At 39.3% G+C, this 24377-nt stretch overlaps 2 protein-coding genes across 6 annotated transcripts in view; one reads left to right on the forward strand and one right to left on the reverse strand.

The window, feature by feature from the left end:
* The window catches only part of pdia5 (protein disulfide isomerase family A, member 5), a 47963-nt gene extending 27477 nt beyond the window's left edge, over positions 1 to 20486 (reverse strand). The window contains exons 1-7 of the mRNA XM_058392739.1: positions 20340 to 20486; positions 13363 to 13489; positions 12218 to 12305; positions 6496 to 6579; positions 5828 to 5873; positions 4720 to 4812; positions 3713 to 3773 (exon numbers count right to left, since the gene is read on the reverse strand). Of these exons, the coding sequence (XP_058248722.1) occupies positions 3713 to 3773; positions 4720 to 4812; positions 5828 to 5873; positions 6496 to 6579; positions 12218 to 12305; positions 13363 to 13489; positions 20340 to 20405 (565 nt within the window). The 5' untranslated portion in view covers positions 20406 to 20486. The remainder of the gene's footprint in view (positions 1 to 3712; positions 3774 to 4719; positions 4813 to 5827; positions 5874 to 6495; positions 6580 to 12217; positions 12306 to 13362; positions 13490 to 20339) is intronic.
* Positions 20487 to 21228: 742 nt separating this feature from the next.
* Positions 21229 to 24377, forward strand: part of sema5ba (sema domain, seven thrombospondin repeats (type 1 and type 1-like), transmembrane domain (TM) and short cytoplasmic domain, (semaphorin) 5Ba) — a 90751-nt gene continuing 87602 nt past the window's right edge. For 2 of the 5 annotated variants that reach the window (XM_058391790.1, XM_058391794.1), the window contains exon 1: positions 21238 to 21418. The gene's annotated coding sequence lies outside the window, so the exon portion shown is untranslated. Of the gene's footprint in view, positions 21419 to 24377 lie in introns of all 5 variants that reach the window. The other 3 variants (XM_058391793.1, XM_058391795.1, XM_058391791.1) reach the window with 3 other exon arrangements.

Genomic DNA, 24377 nt, shown 5'->3' on the forward strand with positions numbered 1-24377 from the left:
TACAAACAAATGCATTATTTTATTGCTGCAGGTCTGATATAAAATGAATCAGGACACTGTTGGCTTTCAGTGTGAGATGTTTTCTCCTGGAAGTGGTAGCTCAGTGTTTAAAGAATTGGACTACTGATTAGAAGCTTGTGAGTTTCAATCCCAGGACTACCAAGCTGCCACTTCTGGACCACTGACCCCTAAATGAGATAAATGTAAGTTGCACTGGATAGGGGTGTCGGCCAAAAGCCGTAAATGTAAACTGTTTCTCTGTTTGGATGACCTTACACAGAATTTTAGTGGTTGAATATAATACCTTTTAAATTTTAGATACCTATGAACAAGCTCTTGAGGCATCTCAGAGAGCAGAAATGGGTTTGATGATGTCACTATTTACATTGAAGATTTCATTGAAATTAACCACCTTTTATTAATTCTTTAGAAAACGAATATATTGCAAAAAAAGACTGTAAAAAAAAAAAGAAGAAATACTTATGAACAACTACAAACACTTAATGTACTTAAATATTTACTTTCATATGAGCCATTATGCACCACTGTGGAATGTGACCTGCCAAAGAAATTGGACCAAAAATGCACACCAAGAGCACCCCAAACAGGCACAAATTCCTTTTGACTGAGGATGGATCACCACCAGTGCTTGGTGGATATTCACCACAAAAGTCTGAGCTGTACAAGTTTCCTCTGCAAAATCTGAGGAACCCTGTCGACTACACCGCTGTATCAAGCTGTTTAAAGATCACCACTGCGGATTCTGTCCGCTATTTTGTGCCTTACTGGCTAAATCAGATGTCATTCTGGTCACCTATACCACCATATTATTGGCAGTTTTCCTGTAGTTAAAGGTAACTCATCAACTTCCTCTGAACTCAGTTTGGCAGTGGGAACCAGCTTGCGCCTACCACGGTGTAGATTTTGGCTTGACATAGTGCTGTTGCAGTGTTTTGTGCCTTATCAATTTACACAAATAAATGAGCACTCTTACACCACAGCGTCTTGGCTGCTTATCTGTAGTTTTTGGACTCTGTACTATCCAAGGGCAGCAAATGTGATTGATTAAATCTGCTTGCTGAGATCTTAAACACCTGTACAAGAAAAGAGCATTTACTATCTCTATTTTTTTTTATGCTGAGAACAATGTAATGCTGGGCAAGGAAAGTTTATTTTTCTTGTATAGTAACAGTAAAACGACTCAATTTCAATCATAAATGTGCAATAACAAACCCAAAATGTTTCCAAAGTAGCCTCAGTGATAGTGGCACAAACAAGGACAAAACCTCAAACAGAGCCAGAGCCAACTGCACACAGATGGAAGCCCCAGTTACTCTCAGTGTGCAGTCCATCCAGTGGAGGACAACAGATCTAGATCTCTCTACAAATGATCAAACTTTCCCACACACCAGACCAGAGCACATCAGGTAGTCCTGGCTGTGCACAAGGCAGTAGAGAAGGCAAATCTCAAAAAATGAGAGTCTAGCCAAACTGAAATCTATGTATGATTCGATTCTGCAGGTCTGAAAGTGTGCCTCTGGCCCTGCTGGACTCAAGTAATAAGCAGTGATTAAGTGACTCATCTCTGAATCTCCCTTTACATGGGCCAGGATAGACAGTGGAGAAAAAGAAGTCTTGTTCAGTATCCGGGTTTATACCTCCTATAGCCAGAAGGACAGCCACACATCACCTGGGAGCTTGTCTTTCTCTTATGGTGTGCTGGGAATTAAAATAAATCCTGTCTTGTAAAAGCACCCCATGGTGTGGCTGAGGAATTCTTTCAGAATTGCCATGAAAGTCCATACCTTGATTTACAAACAGGTTACTTTCAATTATTCAACACAGTGTACCCTTTAGTAAGTGTCAGAGTGTGGGTGGCTCTAGAAAACTGTTAAAAGATATCGAAAAGGTGTGAGAACAGTTGTTAACCCCAATGTTCAAGAACATGTACAGTTGGAGTCTGTTGTGTTCTGAAGATGGCCCACAATTATTAAACCTGGTGACATCAATTCCAATCAGATGACTAGGTTATAATGGTGAGATCAAATGCCCTATGCCCCATGCAGACCAGCTAACCATGGTGGCATGATAGTGTGCAATTAATTAGGCAGAAACACAATTTCTGCCTGTTATCCTCTCACAGGATTTCACTTCACGCCAAGAGCAAGTGGAAACATGTCAAAGTTCAGACGTTACACGAGTAATACAGCACTGTCTTCATGATTGTTCCTGGCTGAATGCCTGTGCTGCATCATTAAAATGTGACTTCTTCGACGTCCAGCAGCAGCAGACGTTCCTTTTTCCGCAAGCCATCAACAGTCATCGAAGATGTGAGTAAAATGTAAAAGCCTGAAACAATCTGTATCCAGAAGCCGGTGGTCAAGCCTGATCAGGAAGTTTCTTTATTTGGATGCAAGCCCAAACCATCTGAGCTTCCGCACAGCAATTTAGAGTTTGACACTTACCCTTAATGCCCCAGATACGAAAGCTCATAGCCAGGTTTATTTCCAAGTAGAGATATTATAACCTGTACAAGCAATCTCACAAAAATACACTGGCTCACAGTTGGCCTTTGCATAGTCTGGGCACAATATTGTGCTCATAAAAGTGTTATAATTTATGAGTAAAATTGGTGAGATTTCCCACTTCCTAATAATTAATGGGTGCCGCAGTTCTTCAGTCCCTTCTCTTTACAATGTACATAAACTGCTGAGCAAATCATCTGCAGTTACGGTATAAAACTTTACATGGTTCACTGATGAGATTCAAATTTATACTTGCTTTCAGCCACATTATGCCTTTCCATGCTATAGCATAAATGTATATCAGATCTAATACTCTGGATAAATATACATTTCAAATAAAGATAGTCAAATGGAATCTGACATAGAACAGACACTTTTGTTGATGGGCCACCTAATCACTGATGATTAGGACTGTCCAATTTTTTAATAACTCAAAATTTAACAAAATTTTTTCATAATTTAACCTAATGACATCACTACGACTTTATGATAGAAATCTGGGTTAATCAAAAGACAGTCCTAAATATCAGTGATTTGGAGGCCAATCAACAAAATTGTCTGGTTTATTTGAGATTCCACTTGATTATGGTTATTATGAGTAAAAAAAACCTGAGCACTCCCATGACCTCTTAGACACAATAAAGTGTTTCTATTATTTGTGTTTTTTTTCTTTGTTGTGAAGTGCCACTAAGAATTATTATTATTATTATCCACAATTCCTGTACTTGCTATTCAACTACATAGTCAACACATTTCTGAATATTAAATACGCTCTAGAGCCATTTTATCTAAATTAATCACTCCATTTCGTGGAGGCCGAGTAATAAAAGGCACTCGCTAAATTCAATTAAATCTTGTATGCGAAAAAAAATTCTTTCAAAAGTGCAGCAACAACAACGATATTAATAAAGTACACATAATGCAAAAGGAAAATATGAAGATTAAACTTATCTACAGACTCATCCTTCCTTGTAAATGTTTAATGGTAATATAAGAACTGAGACGTTCAGTCATGTAAACTTTTGACACACTATGCAAATTTTAAAAGCACCAGGCTTTAAACTTTAATTATTTTACAGTTAAACCAGAGCCATTTATATGCAGGATCTGACACCCTTTGAAACATAAGCTGTTTGAATTCACCGGTGACTGAGGACAGAATGAAGGTAGATCATCAGATGACTCACATGGGGCATAAAACATCATGAGGATGGGTTTCTCTTCTCTTTTCAACAGCTTCTTGAAGTCCTGTTAAAAAAAAAAGAAAGAAAAAAAGCCACAGAGCCCCTTAAGAGAAATGGCTTGGCATTTTTTTTCTTCTAGGATGTATTGAGGCCATTACCTCTAACTCTTAACAATACAACTTCTGTGCATAACCTCATCACTTAAAGATCAGAATTATTTAGAGCTTATAGGACACAGGACTGGATCAGACACACTAATCTTAGGTGGACATTATACTTTGGACGTTAACAATGGATAGTTCTACCATAAAAAGCTCTATATAAGGCAGAGTTAAGATATCCCATACATCTTGTGACAACCAATGATTCATTTTTACCTTGATCTAATCATCATATTAGTGAGCCATACAGTATTTACACTAATGTCTTACTTTAGAATGCATGCATGGATTCACCAGCTCTCAGGGAAATGTCATTCATCAGCTTTGTTTATATTCCTGCTTCATTACCAGATTGCTTCCTGCAGCTGAGCTTTGCTTTTGGCAGTTGACACCCCAAAAGATGTAATATGCCACCGAGCATACACTCCCCTGCAGCAATCAATACTCTCTTCAAGCGAGTTGCAAAGCCATCTCATCTCCATGAGTAGGGCTGCTTACTGATTGAGTGCAGCCCTCTCAGCAGGGAAGCTCTTTGGATTATAGTGTGTGTTCAAATAGAGAAAAATTCGGACTTTGTTTTCTATTAAGCTTCGCTTTCATAATTCCTGTTGTCGGTTTCCAAATTCTAGGCTGGTCTGCTGTTTAAGGCTTGTTTTAGTACACTGCATATGCTCCTAAATGCTCCTGAACCTGTATCACAGCCAAGTGTGGTCTCAGGAGACAGCAGAACAGCCTGGTACTTCTTGCAGATTGTCTAACTCATTGCTTTTGTTCAGCATGCAGTTCCCACACCAGGCAAACGCTCAGGACGGAAAGCTGATCTTCGCCTGCCCTAAAAGAGATACTCACTTTCTCTGTCTCGATGTGAACAACGTCTTTAGCTTCAGGGTTCTCCTCCCATAGGGGGGCACCTGTGGGGTCTTTCAGGAATGCCACCATAGACTGAGAAAAAAGAGAGACGATAAAAAACAGCCATTATTAGAGAAGCAGCGATGAGTCATCTTTTCCTGTCAAAACACCCCTGTCCTCTACCTCCTGAGTGTCACTGGCACTGGTGCATAGCACATCCTTCAAACAATAAGACCCACAGTTTAAAAATAAATAAATAAAAAAAATCTATACTGTCCATTAAAATTTTACAACAAGACATCCAGGTCAGTTTGAGACTACAACGAGACAATTTCTGATAACAGGACATTTTACATGATTATCAGTCAAGACAAAGGTACCTTTTGGACATTAAGTGCTTATAATAAGTGTAATTGTGTAAAAGAAGAACAATATGGGATCTGGCAGCGGATGCTTTTAATGAGAAGTCTCAGTTTCTCCATGTAGGCAGCTCGCCGTTCTTAGCAATGACTCACACACCAGAGCTCATTCATTTTTAACTGCAGAACCATTCATTAACGCCATGTCAGCTACGGACAACCGTAATGGTTACATGGGGAAGAGGTGGATGTAAGAAATGAACATAAGGCAGCGGGTTGGTATGGGATCAGTCATCTAGTTTTACTACACTGTCAAACTGACACCTTTGGTGTGAAGCCATATTTGTTTGTGTAGTGCAGAATCACATGCACAGGGAGGATCAATGACTACACAGAGTTCATAAAAGTTTAAATACAAGCTACAGATGAATATGTGTTTTCACTAAAAACCCATCACTCAATTATACATTAAATAAATTCAATAAAACACAGACACATTCTAAATCTGGGACTTTTATCCCCCCGAGACGTAATATTAAGTTTATGTTAGTGAAGAGGAACACCGCTGTAAAATGCAATTTATGTAACTCTGCTATTTACACAGGGTACAGAGCTCAGAGTTCCTAACTTCCAATGTGATTCAAAAATAATAATTTGCATCTATTGTGAGGGGAAAATGAAATTTAAATTAACTGTCACAACTTTTTTTCCTAAACAGAACATCAGACTCCAATTTTCACAGCAATTACCTTAAGTGTGGCGGGTCTGTTGTATTCTGTGTGAAAGGTCCCATCTCTGTTAAAGAAAAGGAAAGGAGAGGAAAGGAAAGGAAAGGAAAGGAAAGGAGAGGAGAGGAGAGGAGAGGAGAGGAGAGGAGAGGAGAGGAGAGGAAAGGAGAGGAGAGGAGAGGAAAGGAGAGGAAAGGAGAGGAAAGGAGATGAGGAAAGGAGAGAAAAGGAGACGAGGAAAGGAGACGAGGAAAGGAAAGGAAAGAAAAGGAAAGACAAGGAAAGACAAGGAAAGGAAAGGAAAGGAAAGGAGAGGAAAGGAGAAGAAAGGAGAAGAAAGGAGAGGAAAGGAGACGAGGAAAGGAGAGAAAAGGAGATGAGGAAAGGAGACGAGGAAAGGAAAGGAAAGAAAAGGAAAGACAAGGAAAGGAAAGGAAAGGAAAGGAAAGGAGAGGAAAGGAAAGGAAAGGAAAGGAAAGGAAAGGAAAGGAAAGGAAAGGAGAGGAAAGGAAAGGAAAGGAAAGGAAAGGAAAGGAAAGGAAAGGAAAGGAAAGGAAAGGGAAAAAAGACCCAACACACAAAGCAGAAGAGTTAATAATAGTGCCTGTTGTGAGCTCATTATATTCTACTACTTTTGGTAATACTTCCAATAAAACATCAAGTTGAGAGAGCACAGAGCACACACTTACTTATAATGAAGGATTTCAAATCCAGAAGTCTTTGAACTTGGATCCACTTTCACTTTCTTACAGAGTTTGCGACCCTCAGAATCCCTGGAGGGGAAGGAAAATAGATGAAGAGACCGGTAAATGAATCTCTCATGATGGTATAACAGAAATCCACAGTGCAGCTGGGGGAAAAAAACAAGAATCATCTCCAAGCAGAAGAACACAAGCAACCCAATACTCTTTAGGATTTTTTGACTGCGTGTTACAATACCTAAAGTTAAAATATGGAAAACAGTGGAATTTGGGGTTCTGTTGTTAGTTAATTTTTCACTGGAGGAGCCATAATGAAGACAATTAAAGCAAATGAATCACAATTTTGGCAACGCACCAACAGCCAAAATGGAAAGAAGTGATTGAATTAACTCTGCTCTGTTGTCTATTTAGCTATTTGGTTAACAACCTTGTATTGGTGATTAAGAACAATTTATTGTCCCAGTTTTTTAATTGTTTGACAGCTGCACAATTTTCAAACAACAAAAAGGTTTGATGAAATGTCCTTTGAAAAAAGTGGTGCTGTATTTGTCCATGTACATTACCTGATGTCATTTGATTTTAACCAATCAGCAAAAAACAGTGATATAGACCCAACCCCAGTTAGTTAGACCCTATTGCTGCCCATGTTGGTGGCCAAATGCCAAAACCCATACAATTATTAAAGAACTGAATGCCATGGGAAAAATGCAGTTTCCGTAATCCATTGTTAAAGATTACAGAAATGTATTCAGTGGAAAAAAGGCTACTACGTGGACCAAAATAGAGTGAGCAGTTTGAACATATACACAGACTATAACCTCATTACTGCCTTCTTAGAAACATGCTGTACAGCACATGAGTATTGTAAATAAGAAGAGACAAAAGCTGAAACCAATGAATGAATGAATTAGGGAAAAAAAACATTATAAAATGCCATAGCAGTAATATATGATGACAAGAGTAACAAGTTAATGAAAAACATTCATATGAAAGTTGGTAAACTAGGTTCTCATATGTACCAGAGCCCAGGAGTTAACTTTTAAGCAACTTTTCAAAGGAGCTAAATATTGACTGTGTAATGGACATTTTGGCCTTGCATCAAAGGTATGAATTTAAATTAAAAAAAAAAAAAAAGATGACTGTCCACTTTAACTCATTTCTGATGGTCAGTGTGAAGACCTATCACAAACCAAACCATGGAAAATGCAGTCTAACCATCTGGATACAGAAACGGATGTGTTCTCAGTTGGTACTACGTAATGCCCGAATCCTTTCAGCTCTACGCAGATGTTCCCTAGATGAGTCACCTGACCAAACATTGATGGCTCACGGTTACCTAGCGCATTTCACAGAAAGAATGTGCAATTACCCTTTGCCTTCGAATGCACACAATGCCAGAACTGCCACTTCCCTGTGTGCGTCAGTGATAACGAGCACAAAAACATATTACATAGGAACAACTGACACAGAAAGACGACTCCAAGAAAACTAAAAACCCCAGAATGAAGAAAAAGAGTCCATGAAAGCTAAAGCCCACATTCTAATTCTAATGGAATTTCAAATAGACAGAATTCAATTTAAAATCTTGACATCTAACATCCTCCCCCTGCCAACGTCCTTCTCTTCAAAGAGGGGCTGAGACAGCCTTATTAGCTTTACGCATGTTTCTCATCAAACTTTTGTCTGAGGAAGGACATTAAAAGTGGAAGAATGGGAAGAGGAAAAGCAGAAGTGTGAGCTGTCAGGTGGGAAATTCAATTAGACGTGCTGCGTAGCGAAGGTCCTGACTCACTAGCACAGATGGCGACTCGGGGTATTTACTGGCAGACGTGCTACACGCAGCACTGTGGGACCAGAGGTGATGCTAGCTGTAAACAGAGTAAGCAGTGTAAGCAGTAGCTTAGGCTCTCAGCCACCAAGGGAGAAGAATGCAGGATTGTATTCATTTTATTTCCCCCTCAGTGGATTTTCTTGGCCAATTCCCACCCACTACTCACCCAGCTCTCCTCCATTATACAACAAGCACTAACCAATCAGTGAGAATGCTTCCTCAGAGACATGTGAAGTCAGTGTGACACACTTTGGAGGAATGTACTATCCACACTCTTCTGCATATACCCACTAATAGCTAATGGTTAGTCATTGTTACGGACAGAGGGAGAGTTTGCCATTTCTCCTAGACAGCATAGCCAATTTTGTTTCCTTGGACTTTGGACGGCTGTGACCACACTGGGATTCAAACTAGTCATCTTTGTATAGTATAGTGAAGGCTCGTGGTCGTGGGTTGAATCAACTGTTTTTTGTCACTCATGAATCTAATTCTATAGACTTATAACCACAGAAAATAGGTATCGGAAAAGCATTGTTAACAATTGATAATGGATGATAATTACTAATTGGTAACTAATACAAATATTATTAGTAATAATTAGATAACATGAAACTGAATGCAGCATAAATTACTCAAGATATCACATCACTCATTGTATATATATGCTACAATTTTTCAATATTTTGTCCATTTCTTTTTCCTTCTATAGCCATTTTATTGTATAGCAAATTCCATTTTATTTTCTTGCATGTAATTTTTAATTATTTTTATTTTTCATATACTTTTATGACACTGACGTTAAACAAACAAAATTTAACTTTAAATATTTGATATATCCACTAACCTACTGTGCTTTCAGCATGAATCGTTTTCTGTATGTGTCGTTTGAGACGTATTGCTCACCTGTACATAATGTACTCTAAATCAAACAAACAATGTAGCCAGAGGGGAGCAGAAAGAGTCTAATCTAGATCAGTCATGACTCGCAACAATAGTTAAAAGAAACGGAAAAGGAAATGACTAACCCCGCTATGGCTCACTGGTTTCCCAATGAAACTATGACAATACCACTGACTCAAACCAATCCCAAATGATTAAGGTGGAATCCAACACTATTGTCCAGCTACATTAGACTTCAAAGCTTGAAACACAAACATATTATAAATAGATTTTTCTGTCAGATTCTGCATTTCACTGCAATTCGAACAACTGGTAAGAATCTTTATCCTCAAACATCTCACATTCTGTCTTACTCCAATTGCTCTAGCCCTGACCTGGTGAGTTAATGCCCCAGCACAGCAATCTGGCCATCTCTCAGGTCCTTGTCATCTGACAATATGTACACTTCTCCTGGCAATGCCATCAATTTCTAGCAGAGACTTTCTCACACTGCAGACTCAGAGGAGTGTTATTTTTTTTTTTTGCTGAAGCACAGTTTTATCTTGCTATTTGCCCACAACTGAAGGCTGAGTGATGTATCTAACTCCTAACTCACAGTCAAAACATTGAGCTTCCACCTGGACACAAGGATTGATAAAGTGTCCCGTTTCATCTCCACCCTGGTGCACTTACAGTAGGTGAAGGAGTGAGACCTCAGCAAAGAGCACAAATCCTTCAAGAACTAATCAGGAATCTGTGCAATTAGTAGAACTATTCTTCTTGATGGGAACTTAAAAGCCAGTCAGATAAGCCGGCCTTAAGTACTGTTACTGCTGTTTCAGTTCTCCTTAACTTGCACTGTTCTGAAAAATGGATACTTTTCTTTCTTCGTAAGTGCTAGAAAAAGACCTTAATTATAATTGCACCACTAGTACTGTGGAAAAACACACTGTGACAAACTTGCTCCATGTACTTGCTAGAAACTGGCAAAAAGGCATCTCATCAGTAGTAATAGTTTCAGTAAATCCTTAACTGGAAGGTATGAGAAGAGGAATTTTCCTGGGCTTTTCGTTCTTCACAGAAAAGGCAGACAGAAAGAGCTAAGGGCTGACAGACTCACTGGTTGGAAAAAGGGAAAGAGAAAGTCAAATAGAAGGAAAAGAGATAAAGAAGAATGAAATAGATGGGTACGCTCTTCTGGGCTGGCAGATGGCGAGAGAATTGCACGCTGCACAGAGGCCATGTCGCTGGCATGAAAAGGTTTCACTGAATTTCTTTCAAAGAGTCATCTTGCCTTATCTGACAGATCTGTGGCAAGAATCGGTGGGAGCTTAGAAACGAATAGAAGTGTGTATTCATGAGTGTGAAATCATTGCAGTCCTCCCTCAACAAACAGGGAAAAGATGACTGATTCATTTTGCTCTCATATTTCCAAATTGAAGGCCTCACCCACGACAGTATAAACATGCATAAACTGTAAATTACTGATAAACAAAACAGTGTGTGCTTTATACGGCTCGCCAAATCAATCCTACACTCTACAATCCTGACTGGAATGCCTGACTACAAAAAGTATTCCTTAAACTAGGTCAGTATTCTCTAGGTTCATATACTTATTCCTGTAATGATCTGGATCAGGGGTTCAGATTGGATCGTTTCCTACAACATTTCTGAGTGTGTGTGTTAAGCCAGTACCTGCCAGTGGCCTGATTTATATTATTCATTTACTGTACATTTACTCATTACTTTACAATTGAGACAAAATGTAGATGAAAAATTAGAGGTAAGGGTCACTTTCAAGGACTCAACAGTGGCCAGGACAGAAGTGTTGGCATTTCAGATTACTAGATTAAACACTCACACACTAATCCCTGAGCCATCACTACAATTTGTTTTTAATAATATTAGACTTATTCAATTAAAATTTGAGGAGGTCCAGGCACATAAAATATGACTACATGGTAAAAACCTTTCAGCTCAAGTTCAAACATCTTGAATATGTTCAAAATAATTGAGAGGTTTCAAATCTAATATTATTAGACCTGTTTCTAGAGATATTTGACTATTTTTGAGACTTACAAGTTATTCTATTGGCAGATTATGTTTCTAATTTTAAGCATTAATTTCAAGAAATTGGTGTGCTAATAAAAAAAAAATAAAGCTTAAAAAGAGTCTTGAAAAAGAAATATGCCTACAAATAGATTTAAAAATCTTATATTATAATCTTAAAATAAGAAATAATATATTATTTTTGACTAGATTCAAGATATTCTAACATGCTATATTTTTTGAATGTATGTAACAAGTGTGTGTGACTGTCATTCAGTTGTTGTGTTTTATTTCTTAGCTTCACGTTATCAATCTTGACTAGAGCCACAGACTCTGAATAGAGACGACACATGCTTTAAATTTGACCTGAGGGAATAAATGCATACTTCTTTGTCCATTTGCCTTTAAAATTCTATTTTTGCCGTCAACATTTTTAACTGATGTTATGTTACCACCTCAGTAATGTGACCATAGAAAGTAAAAGTATGAAATCTCTCTCCTCTTTGCATGCATTGGGGGAAAAACGCATGTTGATAATCTGCTGTGAATGTGACAATGGTTCATGTATAGAAACTGAAATAGCTGATCTGCACAGGTTTATGATTAGCTCTGCTACAATTTTTTGAGCGTTCGGTTCAATCCTGATGAAATACTTTGCTGGGTCCACATACAGAGGTGATGCACCCGTTGATGAGTTTTTATTGTACCTATGACACTCTACATTTCCAGAATCATTCATTTACATATCCAAATAATTCCAAAGGGATTACAGACATTTTCCTCTTTCCTGTCACTGATGCTGTCACTGCAATTGTGTTCCAGTGCTCATGAATACTCATTCCACTACCTGATAATTATGTTGCTCATTACTCTCAGGTGATATATACACCTATATCTCACAAACTGCTAACCCACTGACACAAATTATGTAAAATGTTCAATGAGACATACCCGCAGTTTACCCAGGCAATGGTCCCTTGGCCTTTCACAGCCTGGGCTACATCAGACAGTAGCTTCAGATGAACATCTCCTGATGTAGCTGAGATACAAAAAAAAACAAAAAAAAAAACAATTGGAGCAGGGCATTTTATACAGAACTATATGATACAACATATGAGACACATTGCAAAATAGGTATCAATATTTTGTACTTTTTCCCCCCTATATTTCTTTCTCCAGTGATTTATGACTTGGTAGCTGTTTTAAGCAAAGCCAGTAAATGCATTCCTAAAAGACTGGCATTTACAATATTTAGCAGACACCCTTATCCACAGCAACATTCAGAGGTGTTTTAGAGTCTCTGTTAAAGCATAAAAACCAAACATATTTTCATGCTATTAAATAGGCCAAGGTTTAAGAACACTGTCAGGCTACAAGACAAGAACAAGTTACGCAATGAAAACAAGCATGAAGCATGGTGAAGAATTCCATCCTAAAAACAGAATTTGAAAATTAAAGGTGTAAACACAGTATTGTGTTGCAACAGTGACAGTTGTATATTGCTAAAACATGGCTCTCTTGTGAGGTGCTCTCTAGCTCAGCTACTCTGCCTTGTCAAAGCTAAGAGAAAACATCCGACACGGGAAACTGAAAGCGCTTGTATGTGTGTATATACATGTGTGCGTATTCAGTGGGATTCAAACCAAGGCTTTGGAGGATGAGCAGATGACTCGGCCATCAATCAAACGCTCTGTTTGATACTCCAGAGTCTTACCCAATGACCTCACGGCAGAAATGGGCCATGAATTATGAAACCAATATATCTAGAGCGGCTAGGTCTTGGGAGACCCTCCTGCTGAGTATAGAACGAGGCTGTTTACAGACCAGAAAACCACACATCACACATGGCACCGTGCATCCCTCCACCAACGAGTACAAATTAGAGAGGGCATTGCAAAGCAGTGCTAATGTTTGCATTGGAGTAGGTTTTGTGTTTATCTAACTCCCAAGTACACTACACGTGACAAACATTTTCAGAAACAGATTATTATTATCAGGTTATTTGGCAGGTTGTTCTACAGTAGATGATGTGTAAATGTGTTTAACGTCACCACGGCTGACAGCATTGTGTTTAATAACGTAGGCTTGTCACTCACCTGACTTAGTGTAGAGAACAAGGACATTGGTTCTGGTCCTGAGCAACTTTTTGAAGTCCTTATGGTCACTGACTCGCTCTATTAATGGGGACACTTTCACTGCCTGCAGCGTGGATACAACCACAACCTGAGAGAGACAGAGCAACAGAGAGGGGAAAATCATTGTCATTTTTCAGTGTCGCAGTAAAATCTCACAGGCGCTTCAGGACATTGTCTCCAGCTGCGTGGCTGCCAATGTAACACTGGTACTGGGTTCAGAATCACAACAGAGTCAAACTGTGTTTAGCAATGCCAGTCTGAAAGACAACAGCAATTACAGAGAGGATAAAAAGCACACTTTCACAAATGAAGCTGTATTAATAATATTCAACTGCTGTTTTGATCTAGAGCTAAAAGACACAGTGCTCATTTCCAGAAGCTTTACAGCTGGGAAGCAGTAAAATATCTTGCTTCCAGTTCATACTCTGCGTTTTTTTTTTTTTTTTTTTTAATAACACTACAGCACTGCTGAATGCTCGCATCTGACTGTTCAGAAGGTGATGAATTTTCTAGAACAGCAGCAAAATTTATATTAAAATAAATATAGCAAGTTTCTATTAAAGCACAATGTTGTCTCATACAGGAAGTTGTACAACAGATGCGCCTCATGCACAAGTGCGTAATCATGAACATGGTCACATTTTTTATTTAGCAGTATTTGGAAGTCTCCACTGTCTGTTCTGTAATGGTCAGAGATAAAGCTGTAACGTCTTCTGACCAAGTCCTCAGAACAAACTTCTTTGCACTTCTGTCTTTTTTAGTGTAAGGCGACTAAAACTTTGGGGTCGTGGTGGCAACTCCCCTTTTGGGTCATGCTGCATTACACCAAAAATTTGATGGTCATTTTACTATATCAGCATGCCTCATTGTGTTCTACTCCTTATTTATTAACTCCAACAGACTCTAGTAACATTTCTGTGAATTCTTTGATTTAGACACATATACAGACAGATAGCTATGATACAGACAGATAGATAGACAGACAAACAGCTAGACAGACAGGTTAAAAGACAGCCTGTGAAAAATGGATGGTTAGATGGATAGGGACACATACACACAGACAGACAGATACAGGAAAGGCAGACAAGCAGACAGAGAGACACAGACAGACAGATACACAGACAGACAAACAAACACATATAGATACACAGACAGACACACAGACAGACACACAGATAGATAGATTTTACTGATCCTACTACAATAATACAGATCTACAAAAAACAAAATGAATATTAAACAAATCAGTTTTTAAAAAATTGTATTACATTTTTAAGAGCTCAGATAAGCATGTAGTTAGCACATAGGACAATATCCAGTAGTATAGGCCAGACTGATGAACCAGCGGATGAACACAGATTATTTCAGACTCATCAGCAAATACATCATCTATGAGAGAGGAGGGAGATGAGGTGCAGGAGACATAATAAAGTACACCGAAACTTCTGTACCATAAATTAACATCCTGGTTTAATCTGCTCCTTTACAATCTCTCCATCATTCTACTCATTCTCTCTCAGCTTATGATTGTATGCTGAGTTCTACGCAAACAGTACTGAGACAAAAATAAGGCAGAAGCAGGCAACGTCTCAGTGACACAGTCTGAACCTCTAACACATGCTCAACAGCACCCATTAAACCCTGCTTAATGAAGGACACGCTACTCTAGCACAACCATTGACTTTTGACAGCTGTTCGGATTAACTGCCTGAAAAAATTGGATTAGAGTACAGTGTGAAGGGAAGGGCTGCACCGTGGGTCGGCATGAGGGCTGATTTTTATTTCCACAGTATAAATTTGCAGATGTGCAATTCAAATTTCACGCCATGAACACCTGACATACTGACTAAACACTGGACACATACTGGTGAGAACTGGTGTGGAGTTTCAGATAGTTTTAAAAAAAAAGTATGTACAGTATCAGCTCAGGTGCAGTGACAGTTTCAGGAGTCAGTGGGGAAATGTGGGGTGGGGGTGGGCTTAGACCCAATGTATTGCTAATGTGTACTGGATGGATGGATGGATGGATATGAAATGAACAAACATTTTTTCCCTCACTTTGCAATTCTTCCCTATAATGCTGCGCTCACCCATACAGCAACTTGCAGCAACAAAGCGACCAGAGATTATTCATTTTCAAAAGAGCTGCAGATTTACTGTTGGAGACTTTATGTGGGCGTGTCCAATGATGTGAGAAAATTGAACTTTACATACTGTAAGTGAAGACATTAGAGCGCATGTGATCAGTGGCAAAGAGAACAAACTGCTTCTCCTTCATCTCCTATGATATGATGTGGTTATACTCTGCTGGATTTTATATACAAACACCAAATCCCCCTCCAAATTGTTTCATTTTAGCCACAAGAAACCTAAATTAGAACGCTAGTTGAGCCACCCAATAATAAATGTTATTACTATGACAACTGGTAAAAGGATTGGAACGCCTATTGGCCATGTGATAGTACAGCAACAGGCGACTTCCAGAGATAAAATTGCTGTATGCGTGAACGCAGCATTAGTTATAAGTCACTAAGCATTAAAGAGTAATTTGATAATGAAAATATACCAGGAAAAAAAAAGGCCTAAACAATGGATTCCCTGTCCATTCACAGAAACCATTAAGACATGTGTGGAATCATTACACTACGTTCCACTAATGGCTACAGAAGTTTAATCACTGCAGCTGGGGACTCAACAAATGTTAATGCCAGGAAAAATCCAGCCGGAATATTTAAGAATGTTGTTATCAGCGACAACCAAGCATGTCACCTGTGAGATACGGAGGATCAATGAATCACGGCGGTGGCAGCGATGTCGGCGGTGGTGGTGTTACAGACGCAGACTCGCTGATGAGCTTAGTCCTGTCTGGTGACAGATTGAAACAAGCTCCATCTTCTCACTCATTAAAAAGCATGCACATCCTCACAGCTCCACGGAGAGATGAGCCGGGGGCAAATCACCTCCAAATTGGCTGCATTCGACAGACCGTTCTCGGATGAGCTCTATAGACTCATTACATTTAAAAAGAAATGTCATTAGCGAATTTTGCCACACGCGGAGGCCTGCGGGACGTCCTGTGAGCCCCGTTTTACATAAATTACAGACTACTTTCCTGATCTTAAATTCGTACAGGAGATTCGTAAGCTCTAATAAGCTCTACAGATATGCCAACATTCCTAAGAAGAAAACCTGAACTGATGTTTAACTGATATTATCTGTGGAAATGTTTGAATTCGTAAGCAATCTGAGCTAATGAGCATACAAGCATGTAAAGCGAATGGAAGTGCATGTCCAATACACAGTCTGGCCCATGTCAGATATAATAATAACTGATGGGATAATAACTGCATATATCTCTAGTGAATGCTGTAGACTTATTAACTGGCTTTCTGTTGTGCATCAGTATACAGACTAGGATCTAAACAAAACACACAATTTTATTACTAACATGAAAGAAAAAACATCAAAGAAACCAAACCAATCTATAGCAAATCTGCTATAGACTGCATACTGAAAGTAAAATTGTTAAAAGTAACACACAGCACTCGCTGTATGCTTTATCATCCAGAAATAAAAAGCACATTCCACCTTTTTTCCATACAGTTAATTCATTTCAATTTGTCCCACTCATAATCGACAGACGCAGCCAGACTTTGTGTAGCATGCAGAAAAAAATCATATCATGCGATGCCATCAAGTTGCACGCATCAACAGTGTTGGTTTTGAGTTCGGTTTTGACTGCTGCTTTAACCTAAAAAGCAGCAAGGTTTCAGTTTCAGGTGTTGTATCTCTAAATGAAGGCATAAAAATAATCCTAATTACTAAACCATAGTTGTTGACTCATAGTGGTCGTAGTGTGAGTGCTTGTCAGAGCTGCAGTCCTGCCCCAGGCACACAACATTGATTAAATGATGGGGCGACAGTTCAACGCTCAGCAGGATGGAGTCATAGAGGAGATGACAGCATGGGGTAATTAGAGCAACGACAAATCTCTGCAGCAGGTGAATCATATCGCCTCTTCACATGACTTCAGTGATGTCCCCAACAAGAAAGCCTGGAGCCATGCCTCAGTATTTGTTCCAAGCGAGACCCGAGTGTTTGCAACCAGAAGTGCAGAGGTTATCAAGCCAGCGTTGGCAGCTAATAAAACAAATGATTTTCCAGCTCACCAGCTCTGGAAACTGTCCTGCAAATCTATAGTTTACAAGCAGTCATTTGCTGTTTGCAAAAAATGCAAGATGTATAACAAACAACTCTGTCTGCACACCTCGGATACCTGAAGACCATTCAGAAAGTAAAGACACTCAGACGCAGTAGCGAGAACCACATCGAGTCGCGTCAAATTTCTGAACAGCATCTTTTCTTCACAAGCTAAGTACAGACCAGACGGGAAGGGAAAAAATGGTAAACCCATTACTGTCTGGCGATCGTCATGTCTCGTACCAGTCACAAAAGCAACCCATTTGCTTTTCACCAAGCAGCCTTGTTCAATGTGGGCATTATCCTAATGATGCTGCTGCTCCTTTCACAAGGCTGTCAGTGTTATAACAATCCACAAAGCAGCACAAAAGGAGAGTCCCGATCACATCCTGTCGATCGATGCAAAGTGAAACAAACAGACTGAATGTGCTGCGTGCTGAGCAGCACTGATCAGACACTGTTTGGAGAAAGTATGGATTATACTGGAAGAAACATACACTGAAAAATACAATAGTGGTGGATTTTCTGTCTGTCTTGCCTGTAGCCAGCATATTTTCTTGCAATTCCTGGTGGATCTGGCTAGGTTTACATTGTTTATGTAGGATTTTCCTCCACTGAACCCCAATAGGGAGCTTCACTGATTAACAAAACACAAACGTACCCTTCACAGATAAACAGGATACAAAATGCAGGACGGAAGAAAAAAAATGAGTCTGTAAAATTCTGCCAGGAGAAACCAATCTGTGAAACCTGCCAATTCTTTCTCTCAGAAAAATTCATCAAAATAGACAAACTGCCATTTTAAATACACGTATGAATCTGTGAGACAAAATAGAGTGCAGTGAGAAAGCATCGCCTCACTATCGCCTTACTTATCCTTGTACAGACTCGGAGAGGAAAAATACATCTAGCCCTCGAGTTAATGTACAGAGTTTACAAAGTTAAATGATAACAGAGTTATGAGGAAAGCCCAACAAAGACTCATGGAGTTCTTTGTATGTTGTTCAACGAAAACATGATGTATGCCATATTTTACTAACCAACATAATTACCAATGGAGTGGCTCTGTTCTCTAAAAAAAAACATTTTTTTAATAAACTGCATGTTTTTCTTGGAATGGCGAGATATAGTGAGCTTAGGTTAATTATGTTGAATAAGCATGCTTTTGCTTGAACAACAATCCAATCCCCCTATGAAGAATCTGTCACAGATCACTAATCTGGATCAATCTGAAACTGGGGCAAAACTTTTGTCATTGGTGCTACTGATTTATAAGAAATGTACAATGTACAAACATACTTCAGTTAAAGCACTCGCTCATGCTTTCTGTGATGGAACATATCTATACAATTAAAAGGTGAAAGGAAAATCTCTCATAACACTTCTGCTCGATCAGCCGTGAACGCTGCAATCCCATGTGCCTCCTATACGTCTGGCATGACAAAGCTGCTTAATGGATGGCAACCCATTTTCAGCATCAAGGGATGCACTGATTCAGCACAAACTGACTGACGTTTTGTCAAACACACCTCTCTTTTTCTGATTAATGAGGCAAACAACTTGGTCAGGGAGGGGCTTTGGCAATACCTCCAACAACTTGCTGCAACTTGGGGATGAATTATAGGCTCTGTTGGAGGATGAGCCAGGCTTTACATGCTTAATGGAAAAAAGAGTGTGCTGAGTGAAAAGACAATGATCACCGGCAGTGGTCCTGTTTATGTGAGTAACTGAGCTGGAAGCAAGAGGGGTATGCAGACTTTATTCTTATAGTGGTGGTAGTGGTAGTGGTGGTGGGGGCGCAGTTGAGATTATAAGATCTGGATATTGCTTTGACTTGCTGGAGCAGTGAAGCCAAATAAAGGGAGTACACTAGAGTACACAACCCAGCTCTTGCCTGAGCTCACTCCTTCTTTCCCTCTGCCCTAAGGTAGCACCTTTGTTTGCAATGGCTGCTACAAAACAGGATGTAAGAAAGGAAATCGCCTGGGGAATTAGGGGCAGAATGACGTGGCCATGCAGTTCTCATTATTATAAGGTCAATCATCATTTTGATTCCTCCATATCTACTCATTAGATTTGTAAACACAGATGTCATACTGATGTGGTATACTCTTTATTATGAGAGCATTCAGTCTGAAAGGTGACAGATTTTTCCTTCACTCTGGCAGCTGATTTCGAAGTAAGGTAAAGACTACAGAGAAACGTAAAGCAACGAAATGCATGGCGTCGTGATGTATTAGTTATCACTGTCACATGACCGCGTCCCTGTGGCCAATACTGTGACTGTCCGTGTGAGTGGCCTAGCTAAGAGGGAGAGCTAAATCAACAGGCTATTTCCCTGATACTACCACACGCAGTGCACGAAGGAAAAATGCGGCCACACTGTAAACTGCAGCGTTTGATCGGTATTGCAACGCTGTAGCCGCAATGTGTTCTCTATTTTCACGAGTGCACACCGGTCTCAGTGGCGATCTGCAAGCTTCCAACGCATGCAGTAAACATGTCCATAGATCAGTGCATACGCATTAGCCACGCAGTGACTGTGTGAAAGATCCAGCGGTCAGATTGATTGTAGGTCTCAAGTTCAGCCTCTAATGCTCTCTCCACCTTTCAACTTCAGCTGCAGCCTCAAACACCAATCCCATATAAATGCCGCGAGTAAAATAAAACATGAACCGATACGCCACACAATCCTTGCAAAAATATCTAAACCCGACAGACAGCTTTATATTACTCACCATACACAGGAATATATACATTTCAACCTCTCTCCTGCGTCTCCCGTTTCTGGTCCAAGAAGCCATGATGCCGCTGCCACGTCTGGCTGCGCATGCGCATTTTGCTTTCCTCGAAGAACTCTGGAGAGGGCGTAGGATACGTGGAAATGTAGTTTTCTCACTGACTACAGGTTTGACGGATTGTTGATTTTCTGGGTATGTTTTATATCTTGGTGTGAACCAGATCTTGAACATAGGGTTATCTGACAGCTTTTTTTTTATATATATATATATATATATATATATATATATATATATATATATATATATATATATATATATTTACATATATATATATATTTTTTAATTCTCAGACTTTTCTCTTTGGATATTGAGGTTAAGAATAGGGTTAAGTTTAGCAATACTTAGCTATAGTAAATATTGACCTATATCAATCAAGGACAGTAAAAAATGCTTGTGTGCAAAATTGTGTGGTTTATTAAGCTCTACAAACTCAAACAGACGATTAAATCACTCAAGCAAGTCTCAGCTCATTTCTTCTAAAAACATGTTCAGAGACTTTTTATTTACATTTATTTATGTATTTACACAAACCCAAATGTAGTCCTTAATTAGTCATGAACATAAAACTATTTAAAAAGCTCTGAGCTCGCACACCCCAAACAGTTAATCAATTGCCATGGAAACTCATAGATTTATAGGAGCAAACTATCTGGCATGCGTAGGGGGGATGATCTAACGAAATACTTTTTACTGACGCAAACGTTTCTGTTTGATGACATGCGACCATTCAGATGTACGTTCTGGACATTTCACAACGCATAGAGCATCTTGTCATTGGGTTCCGACGATAAATATGCGATATAATGTTACGCATACTCGGCTGTCCCCCTTTCGGTTTGAATTTGAACTGCTCTTATAGTAGCCTGCGCTCACGAGCCCACACAGCGCAGTAAAGCAGCTGCAGGTATATCGGTGAGACTCGCTCACAGCAAAGGGATACACTGTTCACCATCTACAGGACGGACAGCGCCATTTATGCTGAGACTTTACACCCTGCTGAAGGACAGTCAAAAAAGGTAAAACAACAAATAATAATTATTATTATTATTCACACTACTTTGTAGTTGAAGTGTCTGGGAAACTTATCTGGAGCAGCTGCTTTGTGCAACTTCTTCAATCATATTGCATCCATAGTGAATAGTTGAAACAGATAAAGCTATGCATTCTTCAAAGAGCACGAATAGATTGAACTGAAAAGAAAAATAAATAAATAAAGACAGCATTGTCTACCAGGCTATTAATCTGTGGACTTTCTCCCTCGCACATGGCTTGGATGGGGCTGTAATGCTGTTGTTTATAGAGCGCTGCCATCAATTATTAAAGTTTCTTCCACGATCCTCCTCTTGATCACAGTTTTCTTACTCTTTCATTGCAAAACCGTATTTACTCCTCATTCTACTCCCCTGCTAAAGTAATTAGTCTTCTTCAACAATGTGAGAAAGGAAAGGGCGAATGCAGACAGCGTTTCTTTTATCCCGTTACAGATTTACTTGCCTCTCACGTTTCGTCCTGAGATCAGAGGAGGTTTTGGGGTTTGCTTTTTCCCCCCTTTTGCACTCACGTTTCCAAATGCTGTTTTGCTTAATCACTAGGCATAGCTTTTCCCGAGGAAATGATCAGCCTTATTTATCACCTTGATTAGTTTACAGTCAATGGAGAGAAAAGAAAATGTTTCCTGTTAGAGAGAAATGAGCTGGACAGTCAGCAGAAGTGGACCTCCTGTTATTTTGAAACATCGCGCACGTGTGTTATTGTGTTATTAACTACCAGGTTTTCCTGCAGTCCATCAAACCTGCTGGTTAGATAGCTAACAGACTTATTATTTTATGCCATTGTGCTATTAATAGCGCAGACGCAGGTGGATTTCTATCAAATAACTCGACGCTCAAGAGCCTGGTAAATATGAGCTTCTTAACCCCACAGTGATAACAATAACACAGCGCGAGACACGAGAAGAGATGAGAAGATATAACAGTGAGATGGAGAAGATTCGAGTGGACCTGCAGTAGACTGCACACTGAATAGTCTCAGGAAAGCAGACACAACAAGACTTCTGACCGAAGCAGACAGATCAGGAAGAAAAGAAGAAGAAAAAACAAGTACAGTACTAGGGAAAAAAAAGAAAGAAAGAAGAAATATCCTCATATGTTTATGTAATGATCCTTGTATATTTTAAAGTGAGAATAAACCTTTGCCTGAACAGCATCATTCTGATAGGATCCAGACTGTCTTATGGCATTTTATTATTTTCTAGCAGCTGCTATTAGGTTTGTCATGTCATCTTTCTTTCTCAGACATGTGTTTCGCTATTCATTGCATTTTGAAGTAGAATTAATAATCAAGTTCTTTCCTGAAAGAAAGGCACAGAAAAAAAAGGACTGTACGTTTTTTTCCTCCTCTTCCAGCCAGACAGGATACCATTTGTACAACTCGAAGACTGAGACCAATTGAACCTTTGTTTAAGGGAGAAAAAAACCCCAAGAACATCTGACCTGCACCATGTACATATTTTTATAGCTTGACTAATATTGCAAACCTGATGACCAGCTGTTTACATCCTCAAATATTCAAATCTGATCAAGATGTTTGGTCTAAATTGTGTTGCAGATGTCAATGGCATCATTCACTTTCTATTTTGAAGCATCAAATCCACATCAGATGATCATCTGTTTTTTGTGCTTGAATGATTTTTGAATGGTTTTCTGCTGAGCACATGAAGTTTGCAAACTACTTGATTGTAATAGTGCACCTTGGGCCAAAAAACAAAGCCACTACAATGACTCCAGTACAGCTTGGGATAGTAAGGAACAGCAGGGGGCACTGTTGGGTGGTTCTATTGACCTGTGTACACTTTCAAGCCTGGAAGTGATGAGCATCCATGGTCAGAGAGAAACACATGGGCTCTCATTATGCAGAAACCCTATAAACATGCATCAGGAGATGAAGATGCTGCAATATATCGCTTTATTACAAAGACCGTCCTAGTCAATATGGCACTCTAAATGATTTCATTTAGAACACGCATGTCTACATATAACTATGATGTGACCTGCTTGCTCTCCAGAGCTGTTTTTTTTAGGTAGATCGCTTTAAAATAACATCTTTTTGATCCTCGCATATTGAAACCGCCACACGTCTTTCACTGAAGTGCAAATGAGATATTAAAATCTGCTGATGTACAAATTATAGTATGTAAACCTGAGTGCTAATTTACACTTCACATGTTTCTATCAATATTTATGCAGTCTCATTCACTGCGCAACTTAATGAATGGTGTGGCAACAACCTCTCACTGATTGATTCAGTCTCCGTATTCCTCTGGTTACGGTGCTGCTACTTGGAGACGCACTCATCATGTGTTTCAAAACTCTCATGGCAGAGTATGCAAGCAAGATTTAGCAATTAGGACTGTTTTCTATTACTTCTTTTTCCTGATAGCTTTGATTCATTGTACCATGTTGTTACTATTAAACAAATGCAACTAATAACCACTGAGGAAGTTGCGTTCGTGCTATGACTCATTTTTCGGATGCACACCCACCTGACTGTAGATTTTCCTCAGCCTGCCTCTGGATCTGCTGTGTGCATGTGTGTCTTTATTTGTCTAGTAAGTTCACTAAAGCTTACATAAACAAATCTGCTTGACAAAACTATTAATATTCATACAGTCCATATGCTTGTGCCATTTGATTAAGGCGTGTCCTTGGTTCCTGGGGCGTCTTTTTCAGATGTAAAACAGGGGTTTCATCCCTAATGAACTTATGAGAGCTTTGAAACACTCAAGCCCAGGACGCCTCAAAGCGATCACGATGCAGCTCACAGCTTTCTCAGGACAGCTAGTACAGTCTGGACGCATCCATAGAAAGAGTCGTAGAAAGTGAAAAGCTGTCTCTAAGTCTCACTTAATATCAGCCTAAATAATTTCAACTCATTAATACAATCTTGTGAAGTAAAGACTCAGTGACCCTCATCAAA

This window comes from Hemibagrus wyckioides, linkage group LG06 (genome assembly GCF_019097595.1).
Source record: "Hemibagrus wyckioides isolate EC202008001 linkage group LG06, SWU_Hwy_1.0, whole genome shotgun sequence".
Lineage (NCBI taxonomy): Eukaryota > Metazoa > Chordata > Actinopteri > Siluriformes > Bagridae > Hemibagrus > Hemibagrus wyckioides.